The 23,668-nt window shown below is 39.1% G+C and overlaps 1 protein-coding gene across 34 annotated transcripts in view; it reads left to right on the forward strand.

Annotated features, from left to right (window-relative positions):
• Nucleotides 1-5,717: 5,717 nt before the first annotated feature.
• LOC115224761 (serine-rich adhesin for platelets) overlaps nucleotides 5,718-23,668 on the forward strand; it is a 284,926-nt gene continuing 266,975 nt past the window's right edge. For 5 of the 34 annotated variants that reach the window (XM_036513717.1, XM_036513722.1, XM_036513725.1 and 2 more), the window contains exon 1: nucleotides 5,719-7,115. In XM_036513717.1, coding sequence (XP_036369610.1) covers nucleotides 6,945-7,115 — 171 coding nt within the window. In that variant the 5' untranslated portion in view covers nucleotides 5,719-6,944. Of the gene's footprint in view, nucleotides 7,116-23,668 lie in introns of all 34 variants that reach the window. The other 29 variants (XM_036513732.1, XM_036513738.1, XM_036513739.1 and 26 more) reach the window with 13 other exon arrangements.

Consider the following 23,668-nt stretch of genomic DNA (forward strand, 5'->3'; position numbering starts at 1 on the left):
ACAGAAGTTATTTTGTGGAAACAAGAGAACATAAGGGATAAAGTTAAGTGTAGTGAGGTAGAGGAGGTTGGAGAAAAGCATATATACTTAATTACAGAGATATATAGAAAAACATATATACTTAATTACAGACACATATAGAAAAACATATATACTTAATTACAGACATATATAATTAGCAATAGAGAGCTATACGAATTTAAGATGAGTGAGATTCCCAAACATATTTTGGCACGGAGTCCTTTTACTGTTTTCCAAGCAGCATAACAACTCTCATTCCCCCTAATTTCAGTAGGACATTCGCTGATTCAAAAATTATTGCAGAGAGGGAATTATTCAAATCTATTAGGCAGCTGGGGAGGGAAATCCTGGTTTTGTTAAGAATATTCCTTAGTTGATTATGTTTCTAAGGTCAAGTTAGAGATATAACTTAACATATTAATTTAACGACGAAGGGTAAATACCTTGCACACACACACACACACACACTATAGTATGTCTGCAACAAAGTGTTCTGATGAATCGGTCTGCTTTCAAACTACAACGGAGGAACGTACGCAGGTAAGAATCGCTAGACAGGTTTTAAGGGCAAAAAACAACTGGCAGAAGACCAAGGGGTAAACTACGAGCAAGATGGTTGGATAACATCCATGAGTTCCATTGGTCTCGCTTGGGGATCCAGACACGTCAGTTGAAGACGATTGCTTATGGAAAATGTACTTGAAGATTCTACCTTCATGACCGTCTCAGGATTAAGTGGGCGAAGAAGATGGGATGAGATTATATATATATATATATAGATATATATATATATATATATATACATACATAGTTAATTCTATATATATATATATATATATATATTATATATATATATATATACACACATACATAGTTAATCCAAACATGAAAACACAACAACGCGAGGACGTGGAACAAGTATAGAATTATTGGTCGCTCAGGAAAGAAGGAGGGTTTAACGTTTCGAGCGGAGTTCTTCGTCAGAAACATAGGAAAAGGAAAGATCCAAAGAAGGGAAGACGGAGAAAAAAAATCGCCAACGGTACACATGCGGTCACATTTTTACATACATACATACATACATACATACATACATACATACATACATACATACATACACACACACATACGAGGGCGTGCTGAAAAATTCCCGGCTTTGGGTAAAAGAAAATATAGGAGGATCAGTTAATTATGATTTTATTCAACATATTCCCCTCTCAGATTCACACACACAATGCAGCGGTCCTTCAGTTTTTCTAAGCCCTGTAAAAGTTGAGCCTCCAATCAGGCCTTTCGCGATACTATTAAAGCCAGAAACTTTTCAACACTCCTCATATATATATATATATATATATATATATATATATATATATATATATATATATATAAGGTGGTGTTTCTGGTAGAAATATCTCTAGCGGAGTTTGTAGTAGTATTAGTGGTGATAGCGCTGGATGTGGAGGCGGGACAGTATAGACGATAGTAACGTTGATGTAGTGGGATTGGCTGTAGTTGTGGTGGTAGTGATGATGGATGTGGCTGTAGTGTATGTTGTCGAGGTAGTCATGGAGTACAAAGAGTACACCTGATCTGCATCCTAAGGTAATCATACAACCATCACTACTACTACTAGTGCGGTTACTTTTTTCCTCCATTCTGAGGAGAATCGATTTCGCTTATCGGGAACATATCGATCAATTTCCTGATCAATGTCCTATTGATCGCCATTGTGGAGGTGCATGGATGTGTGAAGAAGTGGGGGAGAAAGAGGAAGTAAATCAGATGGAAGAACAGGAAGGGGAATGGAAGAAGTGGGCAGTAAGGAACAATGTGGAAGATGATGATGATGAGGAGGATGATGATGAATATGTTGTTGATGTTAAGTTTAAAGAATGATGATGAGGGTGGTGATAAAGTCAATGGAGGAGGAGGATGACGAAGAGAAAACGAAATATAAGAAGAAATAGGAGGAGGAAGTATGATGATGTGGAGGAGAAAGAGATGGTGAAGAAAAACAGGGTGGAGAAGAAAAAAAGGTGTTTTTATAAGGGTTGCGAGAGAATTAAGGGCTGCAAGGTGTAAGGCAAAGTTGAGAGCCTTGTTACTGGGATCAGTGTATAAACAAGGATTGATCACTACCACTATCACCACCACCACCACCATGACTACCACTCCCACCCACAGCCATCACCATAACAACAACAATCTGACCAGCACTCTGCGCTTCACTACCAAATCCCCCACCAATGTCACCCAAACTAATGATCGATGTGCACCAACAGCTGCAGGCTGGAGTTTTTCAGCAGTTTGATGCATCAGCATCACAGCATTTAGTTCTAGCAATCGCCATACCAACAATGACAATACCATTACCGATTTTCTCTGCTTCACTACAAAAACCACCACCATCAACAACGATTACTGGCTGGAGGGTGTCGGCAACTAGGTGCATCAACGCCACGGCTTTTGGATCTAGCAATCATTGTTTTACTTGTGACTGGTGAGATAGGTAGTGGTGGTGGTTATGTAGTGTAGAGTATGGAAGAAAGAGGAGGAGTAGATGTTGAAGGAAGAATAGTAGAGAAAGAATTACGAGAAGAGTAGAAGAAACAGTTGGAAGATCGATAATTAAAAAGGAAAAAAAAACATGCGAAGGCATAGCTGTGTGATAAGAAGCTTGCTTCCCAACCATGAGGATTTTGGTACCAGTCCCAGTGGTGTAGCTAATAGGGGAGTGAGGGGGACGACCGCTCCTTCCGAGAACATTTTTCAAAATTGGCGCCTTTTCAACAGTTAACTCACTTGTGCGATAAAAGTTGAATCCTTCTCTCTCTTAATTTATCTCCCCCCCTCTCTCTCTTTGTTAATGACATGGTCTTGGATGAACTTTCTGGAGTCATTACTTTGATCAACCTCTTGTGTTTTTGAGCTGTCTGCTCAATCCCCTGTGATGTGTTGGTGGCCGCTGACATCTAAAGAACCAAAACGAACCCTGACATTATAACCTCTCGATACTAGACGATCCAGTGGAGTTTCATCATGGTTTTCTTTTCTACTCTAGGCACAAGGCCAGAAATTTGCGGTGAGGGAGCCAGTCGATTAGATCGACCCCAGTGTGCAATTGGTACTTAATTTATCGACCCCGAAAGGATGAAAGGCAAAGTCGGCTTCGGCGGAATTTGAACTGGGAACGTAAAGACAGACGAAATACCGCTAAGCATTTCACCCGGCGTGCTAACATTTCTGCCAACTCGCCGCCTTTTCATCATGTTTTTCACGTCGCACCTATATCAACACCTGTAATTTCACACATAATGACATTGTTACTTAAGCATGACTGTAGAATACAATGACATGTAACTAATGAAATATTTCGCGTAATATAAAGCAATGAGATAGAAATTTTCTTTGTCACAGCGCCTTTTTTTATGTGTTCGTTCACCCTAGCTTTAGAACTTTGCTATGCATCTGGTGAGTCCCACTGCGTGGTGCCTGGATCGCGTGTCTTCCACCAAAGTCCAAAACTAACTAAGGCCTTGTGAATGGATTTGGTGGACGGAAACTTGATGAAGCCCGTCGTGTATTACACACACACACACGTGTGAATGGACATACGAAAGAAAGACGTACTCAACACATTTAGTAGGAGTTATTATTATTATTTAAAGCAACTTAAAACTTCATAGGCTCGTTACGAGAGCCTAGATCGTCGGACTCAGGAAGTCGAATCCGAATGCTTGAACCCGACGAGAGGGGTTCTTGTAACGAGCCTACAAAACATTAAGTTGTATGGGGCCGAATCAAACGGTTCTAAAAACGAAAGCAAAACAAAACAAGGATCTTTTCGGTTTGAACGGCAGTTTTTTCTAGCGGTGTCATATGAAATTATCACCCATAATTATGACCCTTGTATCGATCTATTGCATTTCAATATGTTTTAGGGCTAGGGTTTAGAGTTAGGGTTAGGGGTGGGGGAAGGGTATCTTTTTTTCTTCAGAAATGTAAATAAACCCAATCTGTTTCTTAAACGAGGGATATATTCATACGGCACGGAATGTTTTTTTACCTCAATAGACGTCAGTGATTGGTTGAAATTGCAGAAACTGAAGAAAAAAAACAACAAATATCTTACAAACTATAGAATTTTCTCAATAAAGCCAAGAGAAAAAGATGTTTTTTAAACACATTCTACCAGTATACGAAGTTTAAAATTTTTTAGTTACCTAGAATTTATGTTAAAAACTGCCGTTCAAACCGAAAAGATCCCAAAACAAACCAAAAAAACAACCTCCTCCTCAAACCCACATATATACATCACTGTATCGATCAGAATACCGGATTTATACATCACTGGTTACAATGCGCTTCGAATTGTTTTAGCTTTCCAGTGACACCACCCCGCTGGCTAGACGACCAGGCCAACATTCCTCCTGATCGGAAGGCTATAACGTCAGAAGGTTACCCAATTACAGCTGGGTAAACTGGAACAACGTGAAGTGTTTTGCTCAAGAACACAATACGCCGCTTGGTCCGGGAATTGAACACATGTGAATGCAATGCCCTAACCAGCAAGCAGGTCACACACACACGCGTGTGTGTGTGTGTGTGTGTGTGTGTGTGTGTGCGAGAGAGAGAGAGAAGAGAGAGAGAGAGAGAGAGTGTGTGTGTGTGTGTGTGTGGGGGAGTGTGTTAAATGACCAGTCCATTTCTGTAGATTAGAAATCAGTATAGTTTAACTTCATTCACTTTTCGGAACTCGTCTTCCGAGTTCTGGTACGGTCGTATGCCATATTTCTAAGTCCCGCGCTGGACTAAAAAGACAATTAAATATACATAAATCAGACAGGACATACAGCACTATGTCTCGTAAGGTGAAACATATTTACACCGTTTTTAATGCAAATTTCAAACACCTTTCGGAACTCAAAAGCCACTTACGTGCTCATACGAGGTAAAAGCACACCTAAGAAACGGCCGAGCTTTGAATAGAAGCAGGCTACCCACCCCACGTGCTCTCTCTCTCTCTCTCTCACCATGTATATGTGTGTGCGCGCCTGTCCGTGTGTTTTCCTCCTCCCACTGTTTGACAACTGGTGTTAGTTTGTTTATGTCCCCCCGTAATTTAGATCGATAGAATTGGAGTCGGTTTGTTCGCTTGAAAAACAAAAAAAACCTGGGAGGAGGTGCAGTCAAATGACTGAAATAAAGTAAAAGTACGGAAGGAGGGGAGGAAACAAACAGCAAATAGGAGGAGGAGGAGGGGGGGAGAAGTGGATAGAAAATAATGGGAAGAAAGTAAACAATGAAACAAGTAAAAAAGTGAAAAGGCCAGAAGAAACAGTAGATAGAATGGGGAGGAGGAAGAAGAGGAGGAGGAAAAAGAATTAATAATAATTTTAACAGGAGTAGGAGGAACGTGAGGAAATATGGAAGGAGGAGGGTAAATAAAGGGAGGATAAGGAAAGGCAGAGTAGGAGGAGATATAAAGGGAATGCCAGGGGGGGGGGAGAAGAGAGCAGTTGGAAATGGAGGAAGAGGAGAAAGAAGAATAACGAGAGAGGAGAGTAAAAGGCGCGTGGAGAAAAAGTTGTAGTAGTAGAAGAAGAAAGAGTAGAAGAAAACAAGTTATTAGAGTAGTGGTAGTTGTAATAGAACAAGAAGACGAAGAAGAAACGTGCAATTGCTGCACCTCTTCCACCTTTATATCAACGTCCGCTGTCGCTGTTACTACTACTAGTTTCACAAGTGTCTCTTTGCCCTACCCACGCACTTTGACACCACCACCACCACCACCACTACCATCACAACTGTCTCTGCTAATACTTTTTTGTCAGTTATTCCACTCAGATCGCAGAATCTAGCTACAACAACAACAACACTGACAATCACAGATGACCAACACCACTCTCAGTGTGGTACCCACCACCACTGACGACTACCAGTATACCCACCACTACCTACAACAGCTACTCCTACTATTTCGACGCAGATTTGTTCCAATCCGTCACCACTGTGTCACCGTTCGTCACCACTACCAACATCTAACACCACCACCAACAACAACAACAACAACAACTACACGTGCAAACAAAAATTTACACGTGGTCGCTCGATCTGTTAAATATAACAGCTAAATTCCCATTAGCTTACATTTTAAGATAAAAACAGATACGTTGGATTATTATACAAGACGGGTTTATTTTGCGTGATATGATCACAGCTGGAATGTCTTCGATGATACGTCTGCTCGACCTAGGCTGACCTGGGGCAAAACAAAGAACAACAACGTCAATAATACTACGTATCCAGCCACCTCTACTGCCAATAGCACCACTACCACTACCACTAATAATACTGACAACAATTACAACATTAGTGTTATACAACATCAAAAATAACTTTCAACATCAACAAAGGCAAATAGCATTAACATCAACTGTTGCCACTGTACACAGGGAAGGTGTTGTTCCCGCCACCGCCGATGCAAAAACGAAGACCACCACCACTACCACCAGCGCTACCACTCTTAGAACCATCATCTCTACTACACTATTGCAGTACCAACATTTCAACTGCCTAATACTGCGTCTCGATCCAATTTCCTGTCAATCTCCAACACGCCACTGCTACCACCACCGCCATCACCACCACACCACCACCACCACTCCTCCTCCCCTCCTCCGAACCGTCTTCGCAGCAATATAGGCCCCTGGACAAATCAATGCACTGGATCCTATATTTATTATTTACCGAAAGCAAACTACGTCATACATAGATAAGTATTGGGGGGACTAGGCCTGTGAGGGCCCTGGGCAACTGCCCAGTGTGCCCATGCCTTAAGACACTACTACTACCCGGATCACATGGACCACCTGATGGACACGGCAGGATGATGTATTGAGTCCCAGCACAGTAAACTCGGCATGCCGAAAATCTCAATCTCCTGCCGGCTTCACTACGGTTTCTATGGAAACAGAGAGGGGCCGCATCCAGCGAGACGCGTCGGCAGCGTTTCGGAGGGTCACTCGACCGTGGAGACAGCGCGGATGGCGACGACAGCTGTGAGTCACTTCCGGGGACAAACCACAACACAGGTTAGTTTCATTACTTTTCGAAGATTCCTACAGTATAGACTTTCAATCTAGTCTAGATTACAGTACACTGATGTAGTATATGTATGTATGTATGTATGTATGTATGTATGTATGTATGTATGTATGTATGCATGCATGCACACACACACACATACACAGATACATAGGGACAGGCGTATTTGTGTGGTAAGAAGTTTGCTTCGCAGCCACACGCTTCGGGTTCAGTCCCACCTTGTCCAAATGTGTTCTACTAAGGCCCCGGAACGACCAAAGCCTTGTAAATGGAGTTGGTTGACGGAAGTTGAAAGAAGACCGTTGTGTGAGTGTGTTTATCCTTCACCACCGTGTTTGACCAGTGTCCCTTTGATTACGTTCTCTTAACTTAGCGGTTCGGCAAAAAGGCGGATAGGATAAGTACCAGGCTTTAGAAAATAAGTAGTGGGGTCAATTCATTCGACTAAAACCCTTCAAGACAGTACCCAGCATGTCCACAGTCCCAAGAAGGAAACAAAAAACAGATATGTATGTATGTATGTATGTTGTACAGTTTTATTTCAAGATTTCTTGCCAATGGAGAAAGGGGCTCCTTCATTGGAATTTCAGCATAAAAAAAAGGGTATTTTTGTTTGTATGTATGAATATGTGCACATTTGTATATTTTGCTTTATGTATTCTCATGTATCATAGTTGCATATCTAGACATGCTCGTGTATGTATGCATGTATGTATGCATGCTTGTATGTATGTATGTATGTATACACACTCAGATACCACTGTATACATACAAACATCACACACACACACACACACAAGCACATAGATACATATATATGACTGTCTTTCATTGTGTGTATAGAAAACGGTGGATAGAAATAACAGCTGAACTACACTGTAAACCAGAACCTTTAATTCATGAATCTGAACGATACTACAGTATATAGGGACACAGTAGACGAGACATGGTGTTTCGCTAAAACTAAATATATGACACCAGACATATATGACTTCAGACAATTTTTTTCTCACCTTACGAGAGTTTACTTGGCGTCATTCTTTATAAGTATAAAGCATAGGCGATCTTTTTACATGGTAAACTGTGGTTTTGCGTGTAATAGTAAGGTAATTATTTACTTTTCACTTTGTTACCTTTCAATTTACGTACATAAAACAGAAGATCACTACGCACACGCGTACACATCTGTGTCGAAATCGCTATGATATTCAGACGACGGCTGATGAAGGGATTTTACATGTTTGCCCTCATTTGGTGGTGGTGGTGCTGGTGGGGAGTAGTTGAGGAATGGTGGGATCTATTTCTGTTTATTGTTTTCGCTTCTGTTCATTTCTATCTTGTCCTAATGTGAAGATTTGTTCAACTCTCTCACACACACACACACAATTAATGACATAGTTTCGAGTAATAGGTCGTACACTTGGTCTTTATCACGGTTGATGTTCTTTTACCTCTACAAGGGTAGGATGGGAGAAGAGTAGTATATACAGTACAGGTTATATTAGTGTCTAAGGCACCGTATAGATTATAGTACATTGTATACAATACGTTGTCTGCAGTATAATATGTATTACAGAATGATTTCTGTACAGTGTTTACACTATTGAAGTATCTTTATTGTGTACTGTACTGTATGTACCAACGTTGATGTAAGCTTTCTGTTTACTGTAAATATATATGTTTACTTTTATTCATCGTTTATTGATAACAATAATGTGTCATTAGAAACACATTTACTATGATTATTTCGACGTTTACAGCCACATATTCACTGCACTGTTTAGTACAAATTTATTTCACTCTCTACAACTACATGTTTATTGTACTAATTACCACATCATGTGTATTGCGCCGTTTACAACTAAATATTTACTGTGTTTCTTTTATATTTCACTTGTTCCAGTCGTTGGACTGTGGCCCTTGGACACCGCCTTGGGGGATTTTTTTGTCGAATGAACCGATCCCAGTACTTATAGTTTTTGAGGCCTGGTACTTGTTTTATCGGTGTCTTTTGCCGAACCGCTTACTTACGGGGACGTGAATACACCAGCACCGGTTGACAGAGACAGAAACGCACACAAACATACATGTGTACGCACATTTATATATACGACTGGCTTCTTTCAGTTTCCGGCTTTGGTCAGCCTAAAGCTTTAGTAGGAGACACTTGTCCAAGGTGCTACGCAGTAGGTCTGAACCCGGAGCCATGTGGTTAGGAGGCAAGTTCCTTACCACACAGCCACTGTTCACTGATTTATACACTGTTTATAACTACATGTTAACAACTGTATTGTTTACTACATGTACTTAGCACAGTTTACAACAATATGCCAATTGTACTACAACATATTTACTACAGCATGTCTACTTATATAGTAAAGAGGTTTGGTTTATATTTCCAGTAGGAACTATAATTTTTGCAATTCTGCTTGCATTATTTTATTACTTTGACTATGATGTGTTTTGCTGATGTGTTGTCGTTCATGCTACTTTTCTATCATGAGATAGTAAAAGGTTTGCTTGTTTTTGCTGTTGTTGTTATTGTTTTATTTCAATTTATCATGTGATATTAACTCTTCTTTATTAGCAATTATGTTGTTTTTGGTTAAAAGTAGAGTGTAAAAAAATTGTAACACGTTAAACGTAAAAATCTTAGACATGCAAAAACAGAAACTGTAAAACACGTTAAAATATTTTTATGTGCCAGATAAAACACAAAAATATACGCAAAAAAGAGAAACTATAAAACGCAAAATTACCAGGCATGCCAAACACGTAAGAACTTCAGACAGAAAAAAAAAACTAAAAAAACTAGACGCATCGCTTGTAAACACTTCAGTCACTTAAAAAGTGTAGAAAACTTGAAGCCATTTGATTCGATACCTCGTTCAGTAAAATACAAGTATATATAGCAAAACATTTCAGTTGCTTATAAGATAGATATTTTTTATAGAATTATAAATATCAAAAGATGCCCCATAATGGCCGCAGTTCAAAGACTGAAACAAGTTAAGGATCAAGGATAAAATTTTTCTGATAGAAGTGATATCAAGTTTAGGTTATGCTCATAGACATAATTTTTCAACATTCATCAATGCTCAAAATCCCAAACAACCTCCTGCGTCTAATAGACCCGACTCATTTAACTGTCTTAATCTTGTAGATTGCTGATGTTAAATAATTTATGTTCGAAATTGGTAGTTTTTTGGGCAGAAGTATTTACAGTGGAAAATCCAGTGATAAAAAATTATATTGGGGTAACTGAAAATAAATTTTAAGGACGATTTAATCACTATCTACATCATCATCATCATCATTTAACGTCTATTTTCGACGCTAGCATGGGTTGGACGGCTTGACAGGAACTGGCAAGACCAGGGGTAGCATCAGGTTCTATAGTCTGTTTTGGCTTGGTTTCTACGACTCGATGCCCTTCCTAACGCCAACTATTTTACAGAGTGTACTGGGTGCTTTTTATGTGACACCATCATCAGTGTTTTTTACGTGATACCATCATCAGTGCTTTTTATGTGGCACCAGCACCTTTTCAGAAGATCTTTTCAACAAAAGTTTATCAGAATATATCACGACTATAAAATCTTTCGGAATATACCATTACAATATGCCAAATTTTATAGACAAAGTTTGTGATCTTTGCCTCAGAAAGAATGACTATTCTGTTTTATAAAGTTTCACCGTAATCAAATGTTCGAAATCGAAATCTTTTTGTCCTCACATATTAACACAATTGTCTTAATATTTGACGAAAAAAACCTTGGACTATCTAACAACTGAAAATCATATTGATGCGTGACAATCATTCACGCTCTAAAAATGTCAAAATATTTTTTCGGTTACCGTAACTATATAAATACATCTTTTTTTTTTTTGCTACTAAATGGCAAAAAAGGCAAGCGAACGAATGATTGATGGACTTATATAAAAATATTTCGACTACATCAAATAGTTTTATATAGTTAATGAGTTCACTCAATGGCTTTTGTAATTTATACGGTGTATAAGCACAAAATTGACTCATTTATTAAACTAATTGATGGAAAATCGGTAAAACATGAAACTAAATATCGCATTCCATGTAATTTCAGCTTTAATTAGCCTTTCTGTTTTTATATTGACTGATTTTTCTTTTTACATCTCTGGAGTTTTTGCCCAGTTATGCAGTTACCTTAAATAACACCCATCCCCCATCCACACATGCATCCTGTTATGTGATGAGATGGATGTGTCGTATGTGCCTACGAAACTTTATTATATTGAGCTGGATCAAACTGTTATCAAATATGTGTGTGTGTAATATATGTAGATATGTAATGTGTATGTGTGTGTGTGTGTGTACACATATACATACATACACGCATATATAAGAAAAGAGACGCCACATGAATGAGCGATTATCTTCATGTTTGAGGCTCTGATGAAACTGTAAGGTGTTACTCAGGCACTCAACTATGAGTCCACCGCACCTTATAGTGGAAACAGCTATAAGCTAAGGAAGTTCATAAGATAATCGTTTAATCCTTTGTCATATATTTTCCTACTTTCCTTTTGTACCCGACTAACGCTTCGTTCAGGAGCATACGTATATTGAATTCTATACCAGCAATGCCTTGACAAAATATTAAAACACGCGCACACACACACACACACTCACACATTAGGGTATCCCGTTTTCAGGGTCAAAACTTTTTATGACTATACCATTGTCTTGTGTAGTGCCAGTGGATGGGAAAATGAGGTATACAAAGTGACAAGGGCTCTAAAACAATTTTTGTGACAACACAAGTCTCCTGAAGTTGAAAAAATGCGTTTTTCTCTTGGTCATTTTTATTGTGCTTGTGTAGAATTAAATCGAAAGGTATCTGTTTAATGTTTGTTTCATAAGTCTCATGCGGATCTAAATTATGCTAGAAAATTATGGTGCAAGTGTAAAACTAATTTCTAATGACTTTATAACAAGCTAAAAGTTATACGGTTGACTAAAATTTTAAAATCTGATAATCACATCTACATGAATAGGAAAGAACAGGGGAACCCTCCACATGAACAAAAGGGTAAAGAGCCTGAACTGCAGCCTCCTGGGGGATTTGGAACGGCAGCTGATTGTATTTCAAATATTTCAGCAGGGTTTCCCATGCTTAAGTGCTAAGTGAACAATGAACATTTAGTCATAATATTTCCTGCTAAAAATCAGCTGAATAGGTATGTACTGAGGATTCTTTTTATAGTACAACTTGTATTATATACTTTAAAAGTATATTTAAACATGTATCTTGGAAGGCTGTTATTGATTTACAATTAAAGAAGTTTTGCCATGTTAAATTGAGCTTGCCATAAAATCATCAAAAATAAATTATGCACTTGCACCATAATTTTCTAGCATAATTTAGATCCACATGAGACAGATACTTTTCAACCTGACACTACACATGCACGATAAATATGACCATTTTTTACCCCATCCTCCCCCCAAAAACCTCATATTTTCAACTTGTGTAGTCACAAAAATTGTTTTAGAGCTCTGTCACTTTGTATACCTCATTTTTTCATCCACTGGCACCACACAAGACAATAATGCAGTCAGAAACAATTTTGGCCCTGGAAACGGGTCACCCTAATATATATATATTATATATATATATATATATATATATATATATATATGTATCCTCTGACAGAACCAGGAAAAAACACCAAATAACGCCAACTTGAAATATGTATCCTCTGACCAAGTGGCAAACCAAACAAGTAACTCTTTTTTACTGACATACCTGGAAAATATGAAGGCCGACCTAAGCCAGGAGATCCAGCGAGCCATCACCAACCATCTATGCAAATCACAAGGACCACTCACCCATTACCAACTTCCCTTACCTCGACATTCCTGTTAAATGTACGTGGCATCAACCCATCAATTATTGCCCAAAAATGGAAGATCCCATATATAGAGAGTTGGCTTGCCGAAATGGCACATTGCTTCCCTTTCTTTATCCTTACCGAGACTCACCTGAACAACACCCATATGGACGCAGAGGTGAAAATAAAAGATTTCACCATTGTTCGTGCGGATCGCACAGACCGAAATAAGGGAGGGACAGCCATCTTTATCCATGACTCCTTTTCACTTGATGCCAAGGACACATTTTCCAATGGCTACTGTGAATCGGTATCAGTATACAACAAAGCCAAGGACATAACCATTGTTGGTCTTTACAGGCCTCCCCAGGCACCTCTAAAGTACTTTGAAGAGTGCCTTAGCAAAGTCAAGTCCTTCCTTCGGAAGTACCACTCCGGAAACATAATAGTGATGGGTGATTTTAACCTCCCTCATGTGAACTGGCCCACAAATACTCCGAAGTTAGGCAAGTGCTCTACATCAGATAGGGCAGCAGCAGAACTGCTCTTTAATCTGATGGATGAGTATTTCCTGACTCAGCTAGTGCTTGAACCAACGAGACAGAATAAAACGATCTTGGATCTGGTACTGACCAATCACTCTAGCTACGTTCACAGCATTTCAGTCGAAAAAACTCTCCTCTCAGACCATGACATGGTACTCTGCAATCTTAATTCCCGACGTATAAAAACCAAACCAGCCAATCCCACTCCATGGCACCCATTTGACAACATAAATTTCCACAAAGCGGACTGGGGAACAATCAGAAAGGATCTGTCTTCCATCGACTGGTCTTTTACTCTAAATTCCCCTCATATTGAGACCGCGTGGCAGCACTTTGAAACCATTGTCACCGACACATGCTCTAAACACGCTCCCAAGAAATCTACTAACACAAACAGAAACCGGCTCCCTAAAAAGAAAAAAACACTCATTAGGCGCATCAAAAGACTCAACAAAAAAATCAACCAATTAAAATATTCCCACACGCAACATCCACCTTCAACAACAATGAAAAGACTAGAGCTGGAAAAACTTCATCTGCAGACTAACATGAAAACCTCCATTGAAAATCAAAGAGCTGTGGAGGAACAATGGGTAATCAAAAACATCAAACAGAACCCAAAAGTGTTCTATTCTTATGCAAATAAGCATAGAACCACTGTCTCACCTATTGGGCCATTGATTGATGAAAACGGCATTCCCCAACACGATGCTAAAGAAATGGCAGAAATACTGCAGAAACAATATTGCTGTCTTCAGTGTTCCCACTGATATTGATCTGAGGGAAACGAACGAAGCTGACTCCCAACACAAAATCGCAGACATAACCTTCACTGCCACCGACATCGTAGCAGCAATAAATGAGGTCAAACATTACTTTGCTGTAGGCCCTGATAGATTTCCCGCCAGTCTCCTGAAGGAATGTAGATATCAACTTGCAGTCCCTCTGACCAACCTCTGGAGAAACTCGCTAGACGCAGGTTATATTCCGAAAAAGTTTCTATCCCAGTCGGTCATCCCGGTTTTCAAACAGGGAAACAGATCCCTCGCAGTCAATTATCGCCCAATCTCACTCACCTCCAACATCATTAAAGTGTTTGAAAGAGTGTTAAGATCAAGGATAGCTGACTTCCTGGAGACCCACAAACTCCTAAATTCAAATCAGCATGGCTTTCGCTGTGGCAGGGACTGTCTAACACAGCTCTTACACCACATTGAAGATGTACTCAAAGCCTTGGGAACAGGTTCGAACTCTGACGTCATATACCTTGACTTCAGTAAAGCGTTCGACAGGGTAGACCATAACATCCTACTCTCAAAATTGGCAAATGTTGGAATCCGTGGAAAAGTTCTACACTGGATTCAGTATTTCCTAGCGAATAGAACACAACATGTTGTAGTTGATGGAGTCCACTCAAACCCAGCAAAAGTCACCAGCGGTGTTCCCCAGGGAACTGTTTTGGGTCCGCTACTCTTCATAATTTATGTAAACGACCTTTCCAGTGTCGTACATCACTGCAAAGTGAAAATATTCGCTGATGACACTAAGCTCCAGCAAATCGTCAATGAAGAAGCAGACCGAACTCAACTCCAGTCTGACCTATATGCTGTGAGTCAATGGGCAGACAGAAACAAAATGCAACTGAATGAGGGAAAATTTGAGCTGATGCATTTTGGAAGAAATTCCTCACTAAAACAACCATACTCTCTTCCTTCAGGGGAACCGCTCACAGCCTCTAACAATATCAGAGACCTGGGTGTAATTGTTGATGACGATCTCAGTTGGAGTGCACACATCAACAAGAAGGTCGATACAGCTCGTAGGATGAGTTCCTGGATCCTAAGAACTTTCCGGTCCAGAGAACAAGGTGTCATCATACCACTTTTTTCATCCTTTGTACGGCCACACCTTGAATACTGCTGCCCACTGTGGTCTCCTCACACAAGACAAAACATCTCCAGAATTGAGTCACCCCAGAGGGCTCTCACTAAACAAATTGAAGGCATGGCTGCTCTCGACTATTGGGATCGCCTTAAAGCCTTGAAACTTTACTCCCTCCAGCGTCGCCGTGAGCGGTACATCATTTGTACGATGTGGAAAATATACCGCCAACTTTGCCCAAACGACCTAAACATTAGCTTCAAGGTTCATCCGAGACTTGGACCACGGGCTATACGTCCCCTGCCAAATTCAAGATCACAACATACATGTACATTGCAACATAATTTCTTTTCTTCAACAGGCCCTGTCCTATTTAACATTGTCCCGAGGGAGATCAAAGAGGAAAAGGATCCCATCAACTTCAAACAGAGTCTGGATAGATTCCTTCAAAGAATACCAGATAAGCCACCCATAATTGGATACAACTCACCCAACAAGAACTCACTACTTGAACAAAACTGGATACAACTCACCCAACAAGAACTCACTACTTGAACAAAACTTGACTTAAACAGGATTCGAATAATCCTATCAGGTGGTGCTACTAAGTTAGACATGGCCTGGACCAATCTCTGGTCGAAACATATCTAAGTTTTATCTAAGTTTTATATATAGTTAATCCAAACATGAAAACACAACAACGCGTGGACGTGGAACAAATATAGTATTATTGGACGCTCAGGAAGGAAGGGAAGGAGGTTTTAACGTTTCGAGCGGAGCTCTTCGTCAGAAACATAGGAAAAGGAAAGATCCAGAGAAGGGAAGACGGAGGAAAAAAATCGCCAACGGTACACACGCGGTCACATTTTAGACAGAAAGAGAGAAGGTAACAAACTGAGGAAAAGAAATCCTTCAAAGGGGTGTGATAAACATCCAATTCACTGGTACTTCAATAATACAGTTTTGATAATTGTTTATATAATATTATGTTATGTTGTATATTAAATTCATAGTATTTAATGTAATATTGTAATATAAATAGATTATTAGATGTCAATAGAATATCACTATATTTAATTTGTCTTCAGTTTCGAGCCGGTTTGCTCATCTTCAGTTGCGAACACCTGGTCGCCAGCGTGATAACCAGGGTCCGCTCTATATATTGTAAACAGAGCAACCATTGGTCACTGATTTGCAACAAGCAAAATAGCTAGTTCTAAAATCTCAAGAAGAGATCAGAGCAGTGACTATACTAACTTTACTTGTTAGTATAGAGACTACTCTGACCTCGAGATTTTACAACTAGCTATTTAGCTTTATATATATATATTTCGTAGATGTACTTACCAGACATGTGATTTGATCTGAGACCTTGTTTTAGAGCTAAAACAATTACAGCGTGGAAGACACATATAAGCCATTCAAAAATTGCCTCTTTCACCTCTTTTGCTGCTGCTGCTGCAACTACTACTACTACTACTACTGCTGCTGCTGCTGCTGCTGCTGCTGCTGCTGCTACTACTACTACTACTACTACTACTACTACTACTACTACTACGGCTGTTGCTGCTGTTTCTGATACAGCTTCTGCCATCCCTTTCCTATTGTCTCTATTCTGTGGTCATGGTCTGATAGCTTCTCTTCTTTGAGGTCATTAATTTCTGACTTGTACTTATACAATGCCAAAGGAGACCGTATTGAAAGAAAGAGAGGGTAAAGGAATTATGACCAAATACTGAGTTAACTGACCAGCACCAGGTCAACAAAAAAAGACTGACCTATATAGATAAAAAAAATTATATTTTTATATTTATAACTCTGAAACCTATATATATCTCTCTATATATAAACGGCAGTTTGTCTGTGCGTGTTTCTGTGTGTCTGTTTGCTTGTACCCTCACCCTGACCACAGCTTTCAACCGATTCTGATGAAACTTGACACACACATAGCCCAATGTCATAATTCAAAACTAACGCAGCGAAAATTTTGAAAAGTTCCCCCAGTTCTGAAAAAAATCGATAAATTCGACATGGGGTCGAGAATCAGAAACACAAACCACAAACTGTCTAGGGGACGCAACTCCACCTTTTTTAACTAAAAAAAAAATTTACCATCATTTTTTACATTTTTAGGGCTATAACTCTCTAAAAATGCTTTATAGTTATTTCCCTTACAAACCTGAGCAACGCCGGGTGATACTGCTAGTATATATATATATAATATATATATATATATATATATATATATATATATATATATATATATATATATGTGCGAACTTAGTTTCAAAAAGTAAACAGAAGCATGACAAAAGAACAAACGGAAAATACACACACAAGATATGGACGTGCTCATTCCCTGTCAGTTATCGTCCAAAAACTGATTACAATTTCACGCCTTTAACGATACTATTGTTCATTTCCGGTGGCGTCAACAGTGAAAAAGTGGTGAGAATAGTGAGTGATCAGTGAGGACAGTGACGAAAACAAACGACACAGATAGTGGTACGAATATAAATATACAAAGGGTATAAAATATACCATAGGTGCAGGCGTGACCGTGTGGTAAGAAGCTTGCTTCCCAACCATATGATTCCGGGTTCAGTCCCACTGCGTGGCACCTTGAGCAAGTGTTTTCTGTTATAGCCTTGGGCCGACCAAAACCTTGTGAGTGGATTTGGTAGGCAGCAACTGAAAGAAGCCTGTCGTGTGTGTGTGTGTATCTGCCTTTGTCCCTGCGCCTCTACCGCTTGGCAACCGTTGTTGGTGCGTTTATGTCTCCGTAAGTTAGCGGTTCGGCCTAAGACATCGATAGATTAAGTACCAGGTTCGAAACAATAATCTTGGAGTCGATATATATGACTATAAATTCTTCAAGGCGGTGCCCCAGCATGACCGCAGTCAAATGATTGAAACAAGTAAAAGATGAAAAATAACATGCAAACAAAATAAAGACTGTACAGCTCAGAAACAAGGATAGGACTGGATGTGTGTATGAGTAACTCAAGGAAAATTACCTAAAAGATTGGAAACGGAAAGCAGAGATGGAAAGATAGAACGGATAAATAAATAAATATATATATATATATATATAGGGGCTGGCCAGGTTGGAGCAATCTCAAGATTAATCAGCCAAAATTGCGAGGATGATCCGGTTCTTGACTGAAGATAAAAGGCTTCGAATGACCCGTCCATGTTTTTTTTTTTTTGCATCGTCTATCTGGATGTTTTGTTGTCCCTTTTTGTATCACCTAGTTGTCCAGATGTTTTGCGTTCTTGTCCCATTTTGTATATATATATATATATATATATATATATATATATATATATATATATATATATATATATATATATATGGAAATGGCAAGACAACAAAAGAATAAAAGGGACTCGATATTATGTAAATAGAGGAATTTATCTGTAAATATAATATGTGACAATTATTCGGTAGTCATGATAAAACTCCGAGTTTCGGATGTCGGGGCGGAAACCTACGCCGGCATCTCTTCAGTTATCGGGCCATTGAAAAAATGCTATGAAAATGACCGTTAAAACAAAGGGAAATTACTGAGTGATTGACCGTTATTAAGACAAAAGAGCTATTAGAATGACCGCTAAGTAAGGAGAGGGAGTAAAGGTAAGGAAGTAAAAATGTTCATAGTAATCGCGTAAGCGCGCATGTCCATACATACACATGCACGCCTGCACACCCTCGTACACACACACACATGCTGCAATTTTAACCTTAAACTGTTTGAAAAATAACCAGTATTAAGAATATCATATGAATTTCCGGTCGTGTATTGTAATTTTACCGTGCTAGTAAACGCGGATTTGCGTGTTACACAGAGGATATGGAGAAAACATACATATGTATACATACGTACAGGTGTGGATGTGTGGTAAGAAGTTTGCTTCCCTACCACGTGGTCCTGAGATCAGTTCCACTGCGTGACACCTTTGGCAAGAGCCTTTTGCTATAGCGTCGGGACGACCGTAGCTTTGTGAGTGTGGTAGACGGAAACTGAAAGAAAGCCTGTCATATGTATGTTTATGTGTGTCTTTGTCTTCCACCGCCGCTTATCAACCCGTATTGGTATGTTTACGACCCCGTAATTTAGCGGTCGGTAAGAGACCGAAAGACTAAGTACCAATTTTTAAAAAAATACTGGGATCAATTCATTCGACTAAAAGTTCTTCAAGGCAGTGTAGGGTGTGTGTGTGTTTGTTTTCTACAAATACTTTGTGTGACTCTCAAACCTGCATGTAATAACATGTATATATTAGGTTGTTAAGAAAGGCCTGTCGCATTTCAAAATGAGAAAGAAACAAATATTTCTTTAGTTTTAATTCATGTATTTAATCAAGATATTTCCCCTTATTCTTGACAACATAATCCCATCTATTTAGCAAATTGTTGATCTCTCGACCGTGAAAGGCTTCGGGTTTTGAAGCAAAGAAACATCTAATATCATTTTTAACCTCTCCACAACTAATAAATTGTTTTCTCGATCAATCTGGCACTCCATCAGTTACAATGACAAGTGTTCGAGTTGATCCGATCAACGGATCAGCTTGATTGTTAAATGAATATGCAAGTGGCTGAGTACGCCAACAGACACGCATACCCTTAACGTAGTTTTCAGGGAGATTCGGCGAGACACAGAATGTGACGAGGCTGACCCTTTGACATATACAACTCAGTTTTTGTGTGAGCTGTGTGGACTGGAGCAACGTGAAATAAAGTATCTTGCTCAAGGAAACAACGCGGCTCCGGGAATCTAAATCACGATTTTACAATCGTGAACTGAATACCCTAAACCACTAAGCTGCTGTTGTTTGAAAAGATGATCGTCAGATGGAAGGTCGGGAGAGTGAGGCAAAATTTTATATTTAATGCTATAATTTTTTCCTGGGTGGCTCGGGCAAAATGTGGTCATGCATTGTCGTGTAAAAACAACACCTTTTAACAATTATCCGATGATGGGCTCTTTTTCTGCAGACTTTTGTGCAATGTTTCCAAGTGCAGCAATACTTTTTCGCATTAACTGCTTCGTTTTGGTTTAACACTTCATGATAGGCGACACCTTTCATATCCCATCAAACACAGAGCATAACGTTTTTCGGATATAGCCCTGGTTTGGGAATGGATTCTCTTTTTGCATTGGAAGCTAAGAATTGTCGTTTTCATTGGATACGATTATAGAGAACCCACTTTTCATCACTTGGGATGATTCTACTCTGGAAATGCGCAGTAGCAAGTCTACTCTTTAATGACGAGCGGATCGCAACTTTGATTAAAATGTTTAACAGTCAGACGACGAGGGGCCCATTGACCAAGTTTAGACCCTTTTCCTTAGTTCATGGTGTTTTATGACCAAAATGTGACATAAATTGAACTGTTTTACTAATTCTCGTGCAGTTTGCATTGGATTTTCCTTAATTACCGTTGTCTGCTTTCCGGCTTACTAGTATTTTGGTCTTGCTTTCACACCTCAAATTTCTTCTCTAGTTCTGCAATAGATTCAGCTATAGGAACAAGGTCATCAACATAGAGGAGTTCCCATGGGCAGCCAGTTTTAAGTTCCTCTGTTATGACCTGAAGGATTGTGATAAATAAGTGAGGGCTAAAAACTACGCCTCGGTGAACTCCTTTCTGCACTCTTAATTCGTTTCTATACTCTTTGCTAACTTCACCTTACTGACAGCATCTCTGTACATGGCTTGGACGGTTCTCATCTCCCCTTAACTATCGCTGCAACCACCAGATGAGAGAGGGACCCTGTCAAACAGAGGCTTTCTCTATGTTGATAAATGCCAAGTACAGCGGTTTATTTTTGGCGAAATGCTGCTCCTGTAATTACCTTATTGAGAAACTGCATCTCATCTAGGTTTTACCTACTATGTGGTACCTCTATCATCTAGATGGATTGTAACTCATCAACATAGTACCCTGCACACCCAGGTGGATTGTACCTCATCACACGATGCCTCTACCTCGGTGTGTCGTATGAACCATATTGTATCTCAGTGCACCTAGGCAGATTGTGCCTCATCACATTGTACTCCAATATGCCAGAGTGGCTTGTACCTTAAGATATAGTATCTCTATGGAGAGTAGTGGTATATCTCACTAGGTGGTACCTCTTTACCCCGAGATGGATTATTTATCCCAACATGATACCTTTATACACATTGTATATTTTTATAGTCAAATAAACTGTACTTATTCATGGGTCTTAAGAACAACTAAGTGAATTCTACTTTCTCATAGTACCTATTTATAGTTTGCTAGGATATATCGAACCACAATATACCGAATTTACATAAACTGCATCTTATCCCATTGTCGTACTATTTGGCAGTTGAATCGTATCGCACCACATAGCACATACTTACAGCTAAGTAAATAGAAGGCGCGTAGCCTAGTGGTTATGGGGTTGCACTCACTACTGTGAGATCGTGTGTTCAATTCCTGGGCGGTGCGCTGTGTTCTTGAACAAAAAACTTCAATTAACATTGCTTTGTGATCACTTCAACATGTGATGTGTGACACACCGTGCACCTGTTCAGGCAATGTCGATTTGATTGTAGAGGACAGTTTATGTGCAGCACAAACATTTGATCATTATAAACAAATCATCAGTGACAGTTGTTCAACAAATTACAGAACCGTCTTTCTCGGACCAAGAGACTATGTTTAATTAATTAAAATGAGGATAGTGAATGTAGTATGAACGAATTGTTAAGAATATTTGCTTCGCAGTCACAAGCTTCCAAGTTCGAGTTCGATCTCACTGTATGGCTTTTGGGCAACGGTCTTCTGTAATAGAATCGGTCGAACCAAGTATTATGAATTGACGGAAATTGCACGGAAGCACGTTGGATGGATTTGACCCATAATCCAAAGATTCAGCCTTGTTACACACTGTTTCACATTGATTGTTCCTAAGAATTACAATGCCGTTCCATATTTAACTAAGCCATTGAAAACTTTACTGCCCATTACACATATTTACAGCTTAGTAAACTGTAACTGGTTGTAATATTTATTTTCAGCTAAGAGGGCTGTATCAACCACAAGGAATCTATTTACTCCTAGATAGACTATACCTATATAAAGTGGGTTGTATTTACCTCCACATGGTACATATTTACAGCTAGGTGGCTTATATCTCCACACACAACATATATGATATATACTTCTATATATACTGTACCTCTCAGTGCCGGATTAAGACCTACAGACGCCATAAGCACTTAAAAGATTTGGATGCCTCCATGTATATGTATTTCAAAATATAAACAATAAAAAATAAACCATAAAAAAACTTTTTATTTTTCAAAGTAAAACAAAACTAAGATGGAAAATGATGTTTTTTTTTTTTGCGTACCTCCATTTTATATTTCTAAAGTTTTCTTCTACTTCTTTTTTAAATAGCAAAATTTTTTATCAGATTCTCACTATGACACCATAAACACTTCGAAATAATATTTCGATCATATAAACCACTTCGAATATTATTTTAGCAAGTTTAATGTGATTTCTTTTGTGCCGTAAACTATTTCACATTTCTGTGGTGCCTCCTCCCTTAATGCCCTAAGCACGTGCTTATTTACTTAATGGTTAATCCAACACTGGTACTCCAGGGGCGAACCCGGGGGCTGAGAGGCACGTGACCCCTAAAAAAAGTGTGCTCTTCTAAATAATGTTATTACGCCCCTTTCTCCTGGAATTGTATTCCCTTATAACCTTGTGGCCTCTCTTCGAAAAATTCCTGGGACCGCGCCTGTACTCAATAGAGTAAGTGATATTTACCTCCAGGTATTGCCCATTTACAGTTAAATGGTTTGCATCTATCCGCAAGACGCTTATTTATTTCTAGATGAACTGTGTCTACAAGGGGATAGATGATATTTACCTCCACATGTTGCTTATTTACTACTAGATGCCCTGTATATATACGCATGACATATATTTACAGTAAACTGCGTGATTGTACAGTCCTGAAGGCCTTATAGAACTTTAGGTCACCAGATCATTTTAAGAGATATAAACCGATGGACTGTGAGAACAGTGATGCAGTTAGCATGCGAACCAATGACCTATCGAAAATTAGATAAACACCGCACAAACTGGATTCTATGTTAGTATTTATCAAAGTAGAAAATTTTAACACTTCAATCAACAAAAATAACTCACAGAAGAATTCTTTAACACTTGTTGCTTTAGTTCGATG

This window comes from Octopus sinensis, linkage group LG26, assembly GCF_006345805.1.
Source record: "Octopus sinensis linkage group LG26, ASM634580v1, whole genome shotgun sequence".
NCBI classification, from domain to species: domain Eukaryota; kingdom Metazoa; phylum Mollusca; class Cephalopoda; order Octopoda; family Octopodidae; genus Octopus; species Octopus sinensis.